At 35.3% G+C, this 17,180-nt stretch overlaps 1 protein-coding gene across 1 annotated transcript in view; it reads right to left on the bottom strand.

Moving 5' to 3' along the window:
- Nucleotides 1-534: 534 nt before the first annotated feature.
- The window catches only part of CSTF3 (cleavage stimulation factor subunit 3), a 62,017-nt gene continuing 45,371 nt past the window's right edge, over nucleotides 535-17,180 (bottom strand). The window contains exons 9-21 of the mRNA XM_010964711.3: nucleotides 15,814-15,891; nucleotides 14,906-15,068; nucleotides 12,423-12,532; nucleotides 11,922-12,038; nucleotides 11,586-11,660; nucleotides 9,972-10,115; nucleotides 9,487-9,589; nucleotides 6,544-6,613; nucleotides 5,062-5,257; nucleotides 2,708-2,861; nucleotides 1,893-1,987; nucleotides 1,684-1,744; nucleotides 535-1,249 (exon numbers count right to left, since the gene is read on the bottom strand). Coding sequence (XP_010963013.1) covers nucleotides 1,047-1,249; nucleotides 1,684-1,744; nucleotides 1,893-1,987; nucleotides 2,708-2,861; nucleotides 5,062-5,257; nucleotides 6,544-6,613; nucleotides 9,487-9,589; nucleotides 9,972-10,115; nucleotides 11,586-11,660; nucleotides 11,922-12,038; nucleotides 12,423-12,532; nucleotides 14,906-15,068; nucleotides 15,814-15,891 — 1,569 coding nt within the window. The 3' untranslated portion in view covers nucleotides 535-1,046. The remainder of the gene's footprint in view (nucleotides 1,250-1,683; nucleotides 1,745-1,892; nucleotides 1,988-2,707; nucleotides 2,862-5,061; nucleotides 5,258-6,543; nucleotides 6,614-9,486; nucleotides 9,590-9,971; nucleotides 10,116-11,585; nucleotides 11,661-11,921; nucleotides 12,039-12,422; nucleotides 12,533-14,905; nucleotides 15,069-15,813; nucleotides 15,892-17,180) is intronic.

Here is a 17,180-nt window from a genome sequence, read left to right as displayed (position 1 = left end):
TTCTGTCTAGTTTTCTAGAAGTGAGCAAGAGAAGATAGTGTTGCCAACAAAGAGCAAAACTTAATTCTGACTTAGTTTGCATGGTACACTTTTGCTCACTGTAATTAGATTTTGGTTCTTGGCTATACTTTTCTTTAATGCTATCTTTGTTTTAGCTCATGAAAAAAGTTCTTGAACATTGAGCACCTTTTGAAATGTATTTACCTGAGAGCAAGACAGTGAGTAGTTAAAGGAATTCCCACACTTATATTGCTTTTAAGAGATGAAAGAGAACATGCCTCAATCGCCTCATTTAATTTGGGGGAAATGCATTCATATGAGGATTTCTAAAATGTTTAATTTGCTTCTTAAAAATGGATCTCTCATGTTTTCAAATAGTAGCAAAAAAGACCAGTAAAGGACATACAGTTAAGTGTATATATGGTAAATAGGTGACTTTTCCTTACATTGTTGACATTTATTTTTAAACAAGTATTGGCTGAATAACGTAAGTAGCTATTTTAAATAAAATCTGAGTGAAAGTAGCAGGCGACATGACTTTTTTGAGATCCTTTTATTTTTTTAAAGGATTGTTTTAAAATTTTAAACTACAAAACCGACTCCATACATTCTGCCATAAATAAAACAAACAATAAGGCAGGACTCTACATAAGCAAACCAAGAACTGTTGTTTTGAGAAAATGTGATAAAATGCCTTACAATCATAAGCCATCCAGTTTTTAAAATAAAACTGTTGAAAACTCACAAGTCTTCAAGTGGTACATACAAGACACCCTTGAAGAGGGAACAGAATGTGGTTCTGCTATTTCGTACTGTTCTCACATTTTCGAAAACCTAATTTTGCTTCGAGCATAGGTCTGTTCCAAATCCTGAAATTCACTTGGTTGGTTGGTTTTTCTCAAGAACCATATGATAGAGGCACCAATGACAATACAACTTTGTTTCCAAGAACCTTGTAACAAAGCATTGTCTCTTTTCAACATAGACTTAAGAGGCAAAAGGAATCCTGGCGAAGTTTTCTTTTAGAGGCAGGTTCTGCGCCTGCTTCACCGAATTCGCTTCTGCTGCCTCGCTCTGTAAATGTCATGAACTGGGGGAACGACAGCTCCTTTTTCCTCATCTTCATCTGAGTCCTCGTTGGGCCTTTTGACAGCCTTGGTGAGTACTGCATTACTTTCCACCGGGCCGTTGCCTTCCACAGCCAGCTCCGGGGCTCCTCCAGTAATGATTCTCACAGCTTCTTCAACTGCTGTTGGAGCAAAACATAAAGGACCGTTGGAGGACGTTTAAAAGTACGCTGCTACGAAGGAATATGTATGTACTACTTTGAAGACTTAGTTAATTTTGTAGCCTACTATTAGCAAAGCATGGGCTAGTGCTACTGATACGAAATAGTTAAAGGAAAAGACAAAAAGGCTGCTGTTAAACATATTTTCGTAAGCCAAATCTGAGTGTGTTCACATGAATAGAAAAGATAAGCTTTTGGTGACATTTTTCTTAGTAGAATTAGAATATGAATAGGCCTCTCTGTACATAGAGGGTTTGGATCCCTCCTAGGTTTTATTGTATTTCTGCAAGATGGCTAGCTGGTTTTGGAAACTTCAGTGGCAAAGGATGACAATCTCTCCTGCCTAGGAGACAACAATGTAAATTCCACTCTAAAAATGGAGCTTCATCACTTACTATTTGGTATCTTGCATCTTCGGAAAATTTCCATCAGTTCATCCACTTGTACAAAAGGACCCTATTTTGACACAAAGAAAATTTAATCCCCAATAATCTGACAAGTTAAAAGAGCCCTACTTTATATTTCCGATGATACAAGAGGAAAAGCACACAATTACTGTCATTACCCATAGAGCAAATATCTCTCATGAAAACAATGAACAAACCTGGAAACAAATAGGAGGAGGGAGAAGTTTCATTAAAACAACTGCTGCAGGTGGTACTGGGAACACTCCGCCAGGGACGGGGTGTAAGCCTGGAGCTGTAAGAGAAAGAAAAGTCGGAATCAAATGAGATGGAAGGGTTTCTACACACGTAAGAACCAGAACAAGTAATTTGTACATAAAGATGTTCTAGGTTATGTTGCAGTGTTCTGGACAACTTAAAGTGCTTTTAGTGCTTTACAGGTTTGATCAAACTCACGTAGGTGAGACAGTGAAAGCAGTCTCAACCCCACGGTCACTGGGTGGCAGAAAAGTAAGTGACTTTGCATAAGACAACCCAGGGGCTGAGCTAGTCAGTTTTTGTCAAAGATCATTTCTAAGCCTCGAGTCATTTTTTTCAGCAATCCATGTTTAAAATCAGTTATACAGTAACATATTTCATCATAAGGGCCTTGTCCAAATAGAATCCAGAGGGGCTACTACCCATTGGTAAGTATAAACACCACTAGATAACATCACCGAAGTAAGTTTCCAGCTGTGCAGGTGAGCCGTGTGTAGCACCATTTCTCAAAACTATCTTAAGTATCACTGCCAAAATGGGTTACTGCAGTCTAGATGAGTGAGGTTTTTTTTTTTTTTAAAGACATTTTTAACTCATCTTTATTCAAAGACTACAGCCAAACCACTTGTCATAGTGACTCTGAATCTAATAATTAACCTACAGATGGAAAGGTCACATTACTTTGCCCCCCACACCTCTGGATTTAAACCAACAAACAAATTGAGGTCTCAGTACTGGATCTAAAGTCATGGCTTACGTGCTAAATGTCGTGGCTGAAATGGAATCATCTGCTGAGTGTCTGGTTTAGGGTACTCTGGTTTTCTATCCACTTCATCTTTCAGAACAGGCACTATAGAAGGAGCTACAACTGGGTCTGGAATTATAGCTGCTAGCTTAGCACGGGAGACATCCTGAAAATGCAGAACAGAAGAATCCTAAACCTGAAAAAGGGACTTATATAGAGTTTAACTGTGCAATTCGACAGTTGAGGATACGCTGTGAATAACTGGGTTAAAACCGCAGAGAGAATGGAGAAAGGTAAGCAAGGACTTCCATGATGATAAAGATTGTTAAATTCACAACAAGGAAAGCTAAAAGGCTGTAAAGACTTGGTGTTTTATAACCTTAACCCAACTCCAGTTAAGAATCGGAATCAGTGTCGCCAGGTAGGACATTTGTAGGATAGATACAGGCTTTTGTGGGTAAATACATCCAGGTAGAGGTGGGGAAATTTGGAAGAAAGTCTGCGTTTTAGACATTTTCCTGCTATCTCCCTTCCACTAAAACTGAACATCTATCAGTTTCTTTAAGTGAGGAATCTGGATTAAGTGAGGTCCTGTTTCATGAAAGCTAACATACAGCTTCTCATCACTCACTTTAGTTAATACGATTTTGCTAATGAAAGATTATCCGCAAATACTGTTACAGGGAGAAGGAATGTTAATTAAACAGCCACTATTTGTCAAGACAGTTTTTGCCATTTATTCCCTCTTTGATGAGGCAAATAGTTAACAGCTCTGTTTTATAGAAGAGACTGATGCTCAAAGAGGTTGTGATATCTGCAAGGTTATATAGCTTGTAGAAAAGCAGAGAGAGGATTTGAGAGCACAGGCCTCTCTGACCTCACACCAAGTCAGTCAACCGGCAACGCCTGCTAGCACTGAGAGCAACTCCCCAAGACAGGTCGAAAGGAGCAACATTCTGTCTATTAAAGAGGACCTACCCCAGAGAAGTTCCTCTGCTGCAGGTAACTGGCAGGTGTCAATCTGCCTGTCTAGAACCAACAGAGCCTCTTTTGCCACCATTAAGGGATATAAGAGTATTTCACGTTCTCAAAATTCGCTCATATGCAGCTGGTGGCAAATCTAAATGAGCAGGCCCACTGAGAATTGTTTCTTGCCCTCTCTCTTTCCCTCTCTCACTTAGATGCCACACACAAAAGCATGATAATCTTACCCAAATAAACAGAAGAAACAGAAATAGAAGATGGAAAATTCATATTCAAGAAGTAGTTCTACTTAGAAATAGCAAGATATTTTCATTAACTTTCTTAATTTCCGTTTTCATCTTGGCAAAGTTGAAATAGCCTTACCCATTAATTCCACATAGTAGTCTTAAAATGTCTTTGGCTTTTCACTGAGAAGCAGTTAAACCAGAAGCAGAACCTGCTCATCCCTGAGCAGTAACCCCCTTAGTTCAGAACAGGAATATGGGGCTAGCCCACAACTGGAGCTTTCATTAATGAAAATGTCTGAAGTTCATTTTAATCTAGTTCAAACACCAGACCAGACCAGAGGCTAAGAGAGGGCAGTGGGGAAATGGAGAATGATGGTGAGGAACACCCTAATGCTGGTTGGCTTAAAGGGACCAATCCAGGACTCTTGTAGATACAACTTCCTTTTGGATTTCCATCTTGGTCTTTGTTCACATGATACAGAATAATCAAGAAATGATAGAACAATGGTTTTCTCAGCAAGAGCTCTTTCTGGGGCTGCATAAACATTAATCTTTCCTTTGGCCTGAATGGGTTCAGGTACCAGATTTGTTTTCTTATGACTCAGTAGTCTACATAGAAGATTTCCATTCCTAGATAAGCTAATTCCTAAAGGGCTCCACTGAAGGAGTGCTGTTTTAAAGATACAAATCCTTCAAGGAACTTTATGGATTTAACAAGCTATGTTTCTTCATTATATCCACAAAGTAGGAATTATATTTGGTTTAAGATCACCTGTCAAACACATTCATCAGTTTTAAGAGCAGTTAGAAAATAACTAATACCTAAGTGACGTTCAGATTTTCTTTTTTCTTCCCTCCTCCCACCTCCATCTGCCCTCAAGACATAAGATATAAGGCATTGACAATTTCAGGGAAAGAATTAAAGCATTTGTTAAATCTCATTTTAATTCTCATTTTGTTCAGTACTTTTGATAATCAATATTCCATAAACCCAAGGAAAATTCCTGAACTTTTTTTTTTGTATTCTGCAAATCTATTTTAAAACTAGATTACATTCTATTTTAGAATTTACTTTAGAGTGAAGTTTATCCGTGAACTAATCTAAAACATCCAGAAAGTAAAGACACTACACGTATCTTGAGCCCGAGTACATACCTTATACCCAAGTGCTTTTAGTTCACTTGCAGAACAAGGATATAAATCCATGAACTTGTATCTATCTACCAGTAAAGCTGTTTCTTTGCCTTCGTACTCTTCTTTGAATGCTGTAAATCGTCTTTTCTCCACTTTGAGTATACTAGCTAGATCACCAATATTACTTTCAAAAGCTAGAAATCGGGCCCAGATTTCTCTGTAAGAAAATAAATATAATGAATACTTAACTATTCTGGGTTTGGGGCTTACAAAAAAAGCCCGAAGTTCTCTCCTTCCCTTTTTTTAAATTGTAAAAACCTCTTTTTTATTATAAAGATTTCCAAACTACAGAAAAATAGAATGGTCTAATGAATACCTAATATCATTACCTAGATTTAATCATTATTATATTTTGTTCTATTTGCTTCATGTTGTTTTTGCTTAAGTATTTAAAAGTAAATTACAGTCATCATAATCCTGTACTCTAAATACTTCCAGATTTAAGGCTTTTTTTTTTTTTTTTTTTTTGAGTGTTTACTTGTTTAGTATATCCTCCTATCCTTTGTGGTCAGTAAGAGAGAAATTTACCCTAGAGAGGGTAAACTCTAGGTGGAAGAGTTGAAAAAGAAACCTATTGGAACAAATTTCCAGTTTCTGCTGAATGATGTGGCTTCACCATTTTGTTTAGTGGCATGATTTAAAATGCAGAATACATTCTTGGTGCAATATATGAATAAACATATACTCCAAAATCTAACATGATTCCTCTCTATTTTTTCCCATTAATATGGATCATCAGGGACAAATTTGTGCCTCACCACTGTTCTAACAGCCAAAATTAATTCTCTGAGACTCTACTTAAGTGTCACTAAGCACCTCTGTATTAAAGTAATACACCGAGTTCCTACTATATGCTAGGTAAAGGACTATCACAAAAGTCCTATACTGGTAGACATTTTTGCTACTCGATAAGAAAGTAAGTTTTGGTAAGGTTAGGAAATCTGCGCAAGGTGTAGTTGGCTGAGCTGGAATCTGAACCCAAGATTCCAAAGCCTTGCTACTTTCACTATACCACTATGTCATGTTGTTCCTCTGTTCGGTAAAACTGACAGAGTCAAAACCGTAAATCAGGGATATAACGTGTCAAACTTTCAATATGTAAGAGTATTTGGTCTCAAGTAAGGGAAGTAAAAATTTTAGAACTCTTCTCTAATTTGTTCATACCAATTTCTAGGGACATATAGAAAGATACATTAAAATATTTAATAATAAATTACTGAAGCATCTGTCAAAATAATCCTAATCAGTATGCAAATTTTTTAAAACAAATCTTAAATAGATATGAAAATAATGCAGGCAGGCACTGGTAAATGAAGCTTCAAGAGAGAAGGGAAATTTCTCTTGAAACTTTTACTCAACAAGCAAACATTCACCCTATAGACCACAATTCAAGTATTAAAGCTGCCATTAGAACCCGACCAACAAGTTTTCACGATGGCTTACCCAGACTTCTCAGGAGGAAGACTTCCAGATGTTAAAACTCGTTCAAACAAAACTCGGGTATTATTGTCCTCTAGAATATTAAAAAAGATGTTAAATATTTTAAAAATTCAGTTTTACAATTCAACAGTGCATTACCCTGCTTAATCCTCCCAAAAATTCTATGCAGAAAGGTAGCTATTATCACACCGAATATTTATAGATGAGGAAACTTAAGGTTCAAAAAAAGATGAACTGGATTGACCCGGCTCACCATTACTGAGTAAGAGAGTCATAACTAGAAGGCAGGTCTCTTTACCTCCAGTTCAGCCCTCCCCCTACAGTATACAGCAGTTGTAATGTCAAACAATTCATGAATCGGGTATCTCATTTGTTTTTTAAAAAATAATGAAAATTACCTATATGATGACATTATAAGTGCCAGACTATTGTTATTTTTTATTTGTTACCTTTTTAATTTTTATTTTTTAATGGAGGATGAACCCAGGACCTCATGCATGCTAAAAACACATTTTACCACTGAGCTATTTCCCTCTCTTCCCTTTTTTTAAAAAAATACATGGAATGTGAAGGATGACAATCACAAATTTACATATTTGATTTTCTTACTTTGCAGTACCAAGACTACTCTGTATTTAAGTACTTTGAATTCTTGTCTAGGTACCATATCTAGATTGGTAAAAAAAAAAAAAATATGCAAATGGCAAATGAATTAAGAATGGTAACCAGAGGTGGATTAAAATTTAAAAGTCTAAGGAGGTTCCTCTGTAGCTGGAAGCAGGAAAATGACACTGCTTGCTAAGCTATAAGAGATCTTTTAAAATGTAAGAATCCAGTAGTAACTTTACTAACAATCATTGAACTGTATATTTAAAATGAGTACATTTATAGTATATACATTATGCCTCAATAAAATTGCTTTTTAAAAAAATCCAGCAGAGTAGTTGGTTTTTATTGCCTCGGGGTAGTTATTCAGTTTTACTACATGTCCACATATGCAAAGTAAAACCAAGAGATTATATGTATCAGACTGAAGACAATGGCACCACATTCATGGCTTTCATCTTCAACTTAACAGACTGTACTTAAAAAAATAAGTTAATCTTGTATTTTATTCTTTTAACTTTATTTATTCCAAGCTTTGCTCCAGACACACTTTTTGCCATTCCATGTAACTTCCCACTGCTTGCTACATGCTGTGTTCTCTGCCTGGAATAATGCATTTTCCTGTATCTTCTTTACCAGGATAACTGTTACTTATCCTTCAAGACCCGTCTCATGTTCCCTTCTCTCACCCTCTAGAACAGCACTGTCCAATAATTTAAATTTTCTACTAGCCACATTTAAAAGAATAAAAACAGGTGAAATAAATTTTAATATATTTTATTTAATCCAGTATGTCTAAATTATTATTTCAACATGTAACCAATATGAAAAATTATTAGGTTTTTTTACATTTTTTTCTGAATAACTCTTTGAAATCAGGTATGTATTTTAGACTTACACCACATCTCATTTTGGCCTACCACACTTCACGTGCTCAATACTTAGTCGTCTAGAGGCTACCGTAATTGCACAGCACAGCTCTAGAACTCAGATAATACTCTCCTCTCCGTGCTTCCAAAGTACTTCATTCAGGACTCTATTATAAAAGTCAGCACATTTTTTTCATGATTGCCACCATCATCAAAAATAATCATATATTGTATGCTTACCACATTTCACATATGTAAGTCAAACACAAGCAAAAATTCATTTAATTCTCTCAACAGTCCTATGAAAGATACTCTTATTATGACCATTCTGCATATAAGAAATCTGAAATAAGATTATACACTTAACCCCAGAATTTATGCTACAATTAAGAACCAAATGATGATGCAATTACATTTATACATCTGATCCCCTGAGGAGAATGCTCTGAGGGTAAGAATGGAGTCCTATTCACCTTTGTATTTCCAGACCTTACTAACCAAAAGGTACTGAACAAATGAGGGATAGATGGGTTGATGGATGAACAAGCTAAGACATTGATTTTAGAAGATAATAATGCTGACATCAGATACCACCCTCAATTTTAGAGTAAAAAATATTATACACAGTAGTAATTATTGTTAAAAATCAAGCAAAATAATGTAAAATTGGTGAGGAACATTCATTTTATACAAGAAATTTTCTTTTTAATTAAATGCTCCACCGTCTCACTTTTTGGAGTTAAGTCCTTTTCCAGAGCGTGGAACCACTAAGCTGAAATACAAAATCATGTTTAAGTTTTATTCTTTTCTACCATTTAGGTATACAGAATGCTATATTTTTCTGAAATATCATTAAAACCATTAATATATACCTGTATATCATTTACATGGCACAAAATTTTATATTTCTTTCTTAAATCAATTTTTATACCAGATTATTCCTAGTCATGAAATTACATATACTCTGAACTGTGATTAACTAAACCAAATGATATATATATATATATGAATCCCCTGGCTTAGTGCCGAGTATAAGGTAGGAACTTAATAAAGGATGGCCATTACTATTACTATAACAAAATAGGAAAATAAAGATAAAGATGCTCATAAACATAATGTTTCTTTTTGAAATCTCTTCCCCTGTAGCCTCAAAGCATTTTACTTTACTCCTTGGGCATGTTCGAGTTTTGGTAGCTAGAGATCTGTGGCTTTATCCTACGACTGTTGGGACTTTGATGCTGAATTAAAGACCATCCTGCAGAGTCAAAAGGCATCAACCATTACTCAGTAAGCATCAATTCTGAGTTGACAGGCCACGAACATTTCTTGAGTGCCTATCAAGTGCCTGGTTCTGGTGCGATGACAGAATTATAATACGTATGAGAAGGAAAAAAGCCCAGCAACATAATTTCAGAAGATGACACTGTTGGTTTCTTATTAAGTAACCATTACAGATCTAGAGTCCACTTACCATTGAGGTGAGACAGATAGTCAATATAGGCCAGGACATATTCTGGAATGTCTCCATATTTCTTTAGCCCCAACTCAAAAATCTTAAAGGCAACAGATTTGTCCTAGAGGTAGAGAGGAAAATACTGATTTTCATGAAATGTCAGAGAAGATACTCAAAGACTATTAAAACTACAACACCTAAATATGACAAAGTACACTAAAAATTAAAATGGAGATTAAAATCATGTTAAGTAAAAACTGCAGAGCTAAAAACCATTCAACAGGATTTAGATTCAGAAATACAGAGTTTAATAGGCATAACTTAGCAGGCAAAGGGGATATGAATGATGCTTCAGGTAATCTCACACAGATACACTTAGGCTTCCTTTATGATACAGAGCAATTAAAGTTTAATGATAGGAACTAGGACTGCCTTTCTTTTAATTAATGTATCTCAGATGAAGCAAATTATTTTACCTTTATATTTTTTTTTTCAGTGCTTACCTTACTACAGTAATACTCCATGAGTGCTGCAGTAACATAGACATGGTGGCGGGTTCTGGTATCTTCTCTTGCTTTTTTAAATATCATTCTTCCAGATTTGATACCTTCTGCTCTTCTTGCAAATTTCATATATTGGATATATACCTATGCAAAAAAAGTATTTGTTTTCTACAGATTAGGCAGAACGTGATCCCTGTAGCATCCAATACAGGCTCACCTTATTTCTACACTAACATGTTTGCTTTATAAGAAAGCAATTTTGAATACCCAAGAAATTAAAAAGTAAGATATTGTATTACTTAAATCCACAAGCAAATTTTTTCTGATATTAAAGATGCATACAAATTAAGTTTTTCAAATTGAGATATAATTCACATAGCACAAAATTCACCCTTTAAATGTACAATTCAATGGTTTTTCAGTATATTCACAAGGTTTTCCAATCATCACAATTATCTAGTGCCAGAACATGCAAATTAAATCTTGAGGGAATAAAAGTGAAAATACTAGAAAACACTCCATTAATGAAAGCCAACACCCAGAAAACTCAAGGTTTGGTCTAATACAAGCATGTTTAACAATATATGTTTAACTTCACATTTTCTTGATTTACTGCTTTAAAGGCCCACTGTTTTCTAAAGACCATATAGTGTAACTTTATTGATACACTATTTATGAACCATTTTATACTCAGCATCTACAGAGTGCCCAACACATGATTAGTATGCAATGCTTGTTCAATGAACAAATGTCCTGGGACATTTATATATACATAGGGTGACTATCAGTAGGGTCCTGATTTGCCCAGTTGTGATGGTGTCAAGTTACATTGCCCAGTTTTGATAGACGGATACATGGATGAATGAACTATGAGTTCTGTCAGGAAATGAATTTTATCTTATTTGTCTTTATATTCCTGGAATCTAGCACAGTACATAGCACAGATCAGTTTGCTAAATGAATTTTTAAATGACGAATAAATGCAAGCAATTAGGGCAGTGGAATCCCAAGATAAACAAACAAACAAAAAAGGAGTATGGCTGTAGTTGGCTTGAGGCAGAGGATCTAGGGCTCTACACATGGGCCTGTCCCCTTCCCCTCCCACTGGAAGAGTTCCACTGCAATTTCACAGAAACTCAGGGCTTTGAAAACCACTGTTACAGAGCAGAATTCACGATAAAGTGAGTTCCTATCCAACTGCTTCCTAGAATGTTGATTTCTCCTGTCTCCATTTATTTAAAAAGAAATATTTATTAAGCAACAGTTATGTGGCATTCAAACCATGATCACAAGGAAGGTGTTTGAGAAAGCCCCACTGTGGCTGTAGCATATTGCTGCACTTGAAAAAAAAAAAAAATCAAGCAGAGAACAGATCAGTAATTGCCAGGGGTTGGGAGACAGGGAAGGGCTGACTACAAGGGGGGTCACATGAGGGAATCTGTGGGATGACTGAAGTGTTTTGTATCTTAATTGTGATGGTGGTTCATGACTCTATGTTATTGGTCAAGATTCACAGACCTATACAACAAAAAAAGTGAATTTTCCTTTATGTAAATTAAAATTTTTTATTAAAGCAGACTGCAAGGTGGGAAAGAGGTTTGTAAAGTTACTCACCAAGGTGGGGTCAATATCCTCAATTGCCAGAAGTCTGTTATATATACTGTGAACTTTCTCATACTTCATGCGACTCTAAGGTGGCAGAGAAGAAGTGGATATAAATATATATATTCATAAACAAGCACGATTTGAGCTCTGAGGAATCCAGGGGCTGCACCCCACAATGGCACCTGCTTTGAGCACAAATATATAGTAAGCTAAGAACTAATAACTGTTCACTTTGCATCATCTCTGTCTTCCAAAAGCAATATGCCTGGCAAAGCAGCCAGAAAACAAATTCAGTGCTGCAGTAAAATATCCAATTATAGGAAAGCTCTAAATATTTTAACTCACCTCTTCATAATCTGCATATGCAAAATAAAGAAGCATATTCTTCTTTAATAAAGTGCTTATGGCTCTTTCATATATATTAGCAGCTTCATCACTAAATAATTTGGCATTATTCATATCCTAGGAGAAAAATAGAAAGCTCACAATTTTCACATAGCTGAAAGAGAATAAAACACACACCCATATGTGTATACATATGGAAATATATGCATTTCTAGATTCTTAAAAAATTCCAAAGACTTTTTCCATTATTTAACATAAAGAAAAATCATATAAATACCCTAAATGATTCATCACTTTGATGCATTAAAAAATAGCCACTATATTTTAATCCGGATTAAGGTTGTCTAATCATATAAGAACATCACCAAGATTCATACTGACATAAAATTAAAGTTTTCAACACTTACACTTTATTACCAAAATCCAGTGTTATATTTTAGCAAATTATTGCTATATCAAAACCACAAAAAGACCAAAAAGGGGAAACAAATGAATACTCACCCCCTTCTCTGCTAGCAGTTTACTTGACTGCTCAAGATACTGGGCAGCTTCATACCAAATATCAGGATGATGGCCCAGCACCAGCAGGCACTGTTCATAAGCAAACATAACTAAGGGAAGACATTTGCAACATTCAATTAGAATTAATATTATTTATGAAACTACCAATACAAGCATCAGAATAAAATCTTTAGGCTAAGACATGGTCCTCAATAATAAATGCTAATTAGAAATTAAAAGCTTTAGTGATTTCTGGCACTTTCATCCACCCTAGCCCCACACATCCATCATTTATTAAATTAATATTTATTGAGCACCAACTATATGCTAGGGAATGTGAAAGACACTGAATACACCAGTGAATAAGACTCCTTATACTCAAGAAATCTAGAATATTGGGAATATCAATATTAACAAAGCAGTTATGAAAAGTAGTAAGTATTATGATGAGGAAAGTACAGTGTACTCTTCAAACTTTTGGTAGCAGGACTTAACATAGTTTAGAGACTCAAGAAAGGCTTTACTAAGGAACTGACATCTAAGCGAAACCTGAAGAAGGGATAGAATCTGGCCAGATGAGAGTAAGTAGAGTGCACAGAGGACAGAAGTAGGTGTGAAAATGGTGTAGGCAAAGAAACCAGTATTTGCAAAAGCCTCCAGGTGAGAGACCAAGGCAGGATTGAGGAATTTTTTTTTTAACTCTTATTTCAAATTAATTTTATTTTATTCTCAAATAGGTAATATGGGTCAGAGATCAGAAAGAGAAGAAATACAGTGAAAGTTCTCACTCCCACCCCTCTGCTCCCATCTTATTCCTCTCACCCCAAGTAATAACATTTTGAAATTAATTTCTGTTGTATCTTTCCAGTTTCTTTATGCAAATACAAAGAGTATGAGTATATATTTTCATCTTCTCCTTTCTTAGGCAAAAGTCAACATACCATACACACAGTTCTGCATTGTATTTTTTTCACTTACTAATTAGTGTGTCTTGGAGAGCTTTTTATTTTTTATTTTTTTAAACATTTTTTATTGAGTTATAGTCATTTTACAATGTTGTGTCAAATTCCAGTGTAGAGCACAATTTTTCAGTTATACATGAACATACATATATTCATTGTCACATTTTTTTTTTCTTTCGCTGTGAGCTACCACAAGATCTTGTATATATTTCCCTGGAGGAACTTTTAGAAGTTCCAAATTCTAGTTCTGGCAGTGGCAGAGTAGTCTGTATCAGACCAACTGTCCTGAAAATAAAAATCATAAACCTAAAATACAAAAGGCAACTATTTAAAGGCACTAGAGAATGACCAAAAGAAACCAGAGAGGATTGAGCCCTTAAAAAACTGGAACCACACTAGGTGAGATCCATATTTAATACGGCTTTTCCCCTTAAGGGCACAGCCCAGTGTGTACAGTTCTGGGATAGCTAGAATTCAAGCCGAATGCTGAAGTCTTAACCAGCTTGAGGTAAGTAACATGGAATTCTGGGTTACAGAGCAGCTGTAAATTAAGGGGGAAAGTCCCCAAAAAGAGAGCCACAGAGGGTGGAACCTGAAAATGTGGGCATAAATGCCCTCAAATCTTTATTTTAGCTGACTCTGAAACAGACATACACAGGGAAGAATACAAAGAACCCAAGCAGAATGCAAAGCTGAAAAGGCTGGACAGACACCTCATCAGCTGCCTGCTGTAATGGAGACCCATCTGAGTTCAGAATCTGAGTCCCATCAAGTTAAGAGGGTCTGGGTAAACACCATGAACTTTCCATTATGTCTTGGGAGCAAAGTCCTCCATCCCAGGACTGAGATTTACTGTGAGATAAAGGCTACTAACACAGACCCATCCTAACAGTGTAAAACCAAGCCTCCACAAGGTCCAGGCGATCATCCAGTAATTTAACTTCCTGCTAAAATAAAACTCAACATTCTTCAGAGAAATATAACAGAATACAGTCTTTACTATGTATCATTTACACATCTGTACAATGTCCAAAAAATTTTTTTAAATGTCTAGACTCATGACAAAACAAAAAAAAATGTGACCTATAGTCAAGAGAAAAAGATACCAACCCCACAATGCCCCAGATGTTGGAATTAGCAGACAAGAATTTTATAGCTACTGTTATAAATGTTTAAGGATATAAAGAAAAAGATGGTAATGGCCATGGAATCTCAACAGAGAAAGAAAAACTATAAAAAAGGAACTATAAAAAATACAAAAATTTCCAAAATGGAAATTTATATAACTGAAAAGTAAAATATTTGAAATGAAGAATTTACTAGATGGGCTCACCAGCATATTGGATATGATAAAACAAAGATCAGTGAACATGAAGACAGATTTATAGAAATTACTGAATCTGAAGAACATAAGAGAAAAAAGACTGGGGAAAATAACAGCCTCAGTAACCTACAGAATAGACAACATCAAGTGGCCTAACATACATGTAATTGGAGGCCCAGGAGGGTTAATCTTGTTACCTCTTTTAGTTATAAGGGTCTGATCTTCTGTACGAAGAGGGTTGCTCTTTTCCCACTGTATATATTTCTTCCACATATCCACCTGCTGAGCTTCTTGAGGGGTATTCTGAGGAGGCACCGAGGGAGCATTGCGGTCCAAACCTTTCATTACTGTCTCATATTCCTAGACAACAAACATTTAGAATTCTGTGGTGAGCCTAAGAACCACTAAGATGTATGGAATGGAATTGATTCAGTTTGGAATATTTTATTCAAAATGCCTATTTTTTCCCCCCAGATACTCTTTGTTAATATAATCTAAGAGCAGGGAGAAAGATAACAGAAGATTACCTACCCAAGAACAGGTGAAGAGAACACCCCTGGACCCTCTCTGCAGGTAGTCTAGGAAGTCACTCTCCAGGACAGAGGAGTTACACACACAGATCAACATGACTGATGATCTGTTGACGTCATTAACTCCATCTTTGGAGAAACTATCTGTCTTTTAAAATTTCAATAGTTTGTTGTACTAGGCTATTTTCCATAACTTCTAACAGTGTCAATGAATGGAAAGGTATGTACACAAGAAACAAAACTCTGTCCCTGAGAGCTATGTCGTTAGACCACAGAGTAGTACAGTGTTCAGACATGTATGAGCAGAAGGAGGGATAGATAACAACTACTTGGTCAATTCTAAGTAGAACTTTGCCTCTATAATTTCTTCTAAACTTCATTTATTCTATTTTGTCCTTTAACCTGTCTGTAAAGAGGTATTTCATTTCTAATATCAGCTCAGAAAATGTAATTGTCATTAGTTACAATTGCTAATGATTGAAAATATTAAGAGCAACACCAGACAGGGAAAGCTCCTCTGTAAATAACATACTCATAACAAACATAAAAGTAAGTAGCCTGATGGAATTCCATACCTTTGCTACACGCCGAGCATTCATGTAATCTCTACTCCGATCTTCAATCATTTTTTTAGCTAAATGAATATTAATACCCTAAGAAAAACAAAGGAAAATGTATATTATTTTAAAAATCAAGTATTTTTTAATGTTAGTATAATAGTTAATTTATTCATCTGCTAAACTACTTTAAATTGTTTATTTTAAGAAGTTTTTTTTTTATTAATAAAATAAAAGTTCAATCATATTATATGCTTAAGAGGTCTTCGAGGATCTGCCCATGTGTCATGAGATGGCAGTAAGTTTCCATACGTCAGGAATTCTAAAGATAGGGAATGATTTAGAAAGGGTCAATTATTTCACATAAAATTGTACTAACAAAGAATGATGTACAGATTCATCTGGGTGAATAGCCATGGCTTTTCTAACTAGGTCTGCATAACTTTAAAAATAAATGTAGAAGTCAGAAGGGGACATAAATATCATTCATGCCTAGCAATTCTCAGAGCAGTCAAAGATTCCTGTTCCCCAAGGCCCTTTCAGAGTCTATGAGATCAAAACAATTTTCATATAATACTAAGACACGATTTGCCTCTCTCATAGGTATACAGTGGAGTTTTTCAGAGTCTACATGACATTCAATATCATAACAGGCTGAATTTAGAAGCAGAAAACCTAGCTGTCTTCTATTAAGCTAGATATTAAAGAGATTTGTAAAAATATGAAACTGACACTTTTCTCATAAAATTTTTTCTTGTTTTGGAAAATACAATTTGTTTTAATGCTACCTATGTTAAAATGTAAGGGGTTTATTACTGTAAACTTTAAATGATTTAATAAATAAATAACTTGAAAGTTTCTCAGTTATAATTCCAATATTCTAAGTATTGCTAGATCAAAGCCACATTAAATTAAAAGTTCTTTGAGGTCTTTAATACTTTGTTGTTGTTGTTGTTGTTGTTGTTGTTTTTAACATTTTTTATTGATTTATAATCATTTTACAATGTTGTGTCAGTTGAGGTCTTCAATACTTTTTAAAACCCCAAGACCAAAAAGTTTGAGAACCATTGCCCATGCCTATGAGAGACAATTTCAATATCCTACATAGTTCTTCCAAACCACAGGAGACATATAAGGAACTTTCTTTTAAAGATAGAGCTTATTTGGCATGCATGTTTACATATATGGGCTTAGCAGTTCAGCTGGTTAAAGCATATACTGATGAGACAAAGATGTTAGACCACAGACCCACATCTCACAGTTGCAAAGCAATAATCACATCATTGTAACTGGGTGAAAGAGGTGTATCTGCAACTCATTATTACTACTAGAAAAACAATTCTAAAAAGGAACTGTTTCATAAGAGATCAATGGCCACACGTGTG

Source organism: Camelus bactrianus, chromosome 10, assembly GCF_048773025.1.
Source record: "Camelus bactrianus isolate YW-2024 breed Bactrian camel chromosome 10, ASM4877302v1, whole genome shotgun sequence".
Classification (NCBI taxonomy): domain Eukaryota; kingdom Metazoa; phylum Chordata; class Mammalia; order Artiodactyla; family Camelidae; genus Camelus; species Camelus bactrianus.
This window is presented reverse-complemented; position numbering and strand designations above follow the sequence as displayed.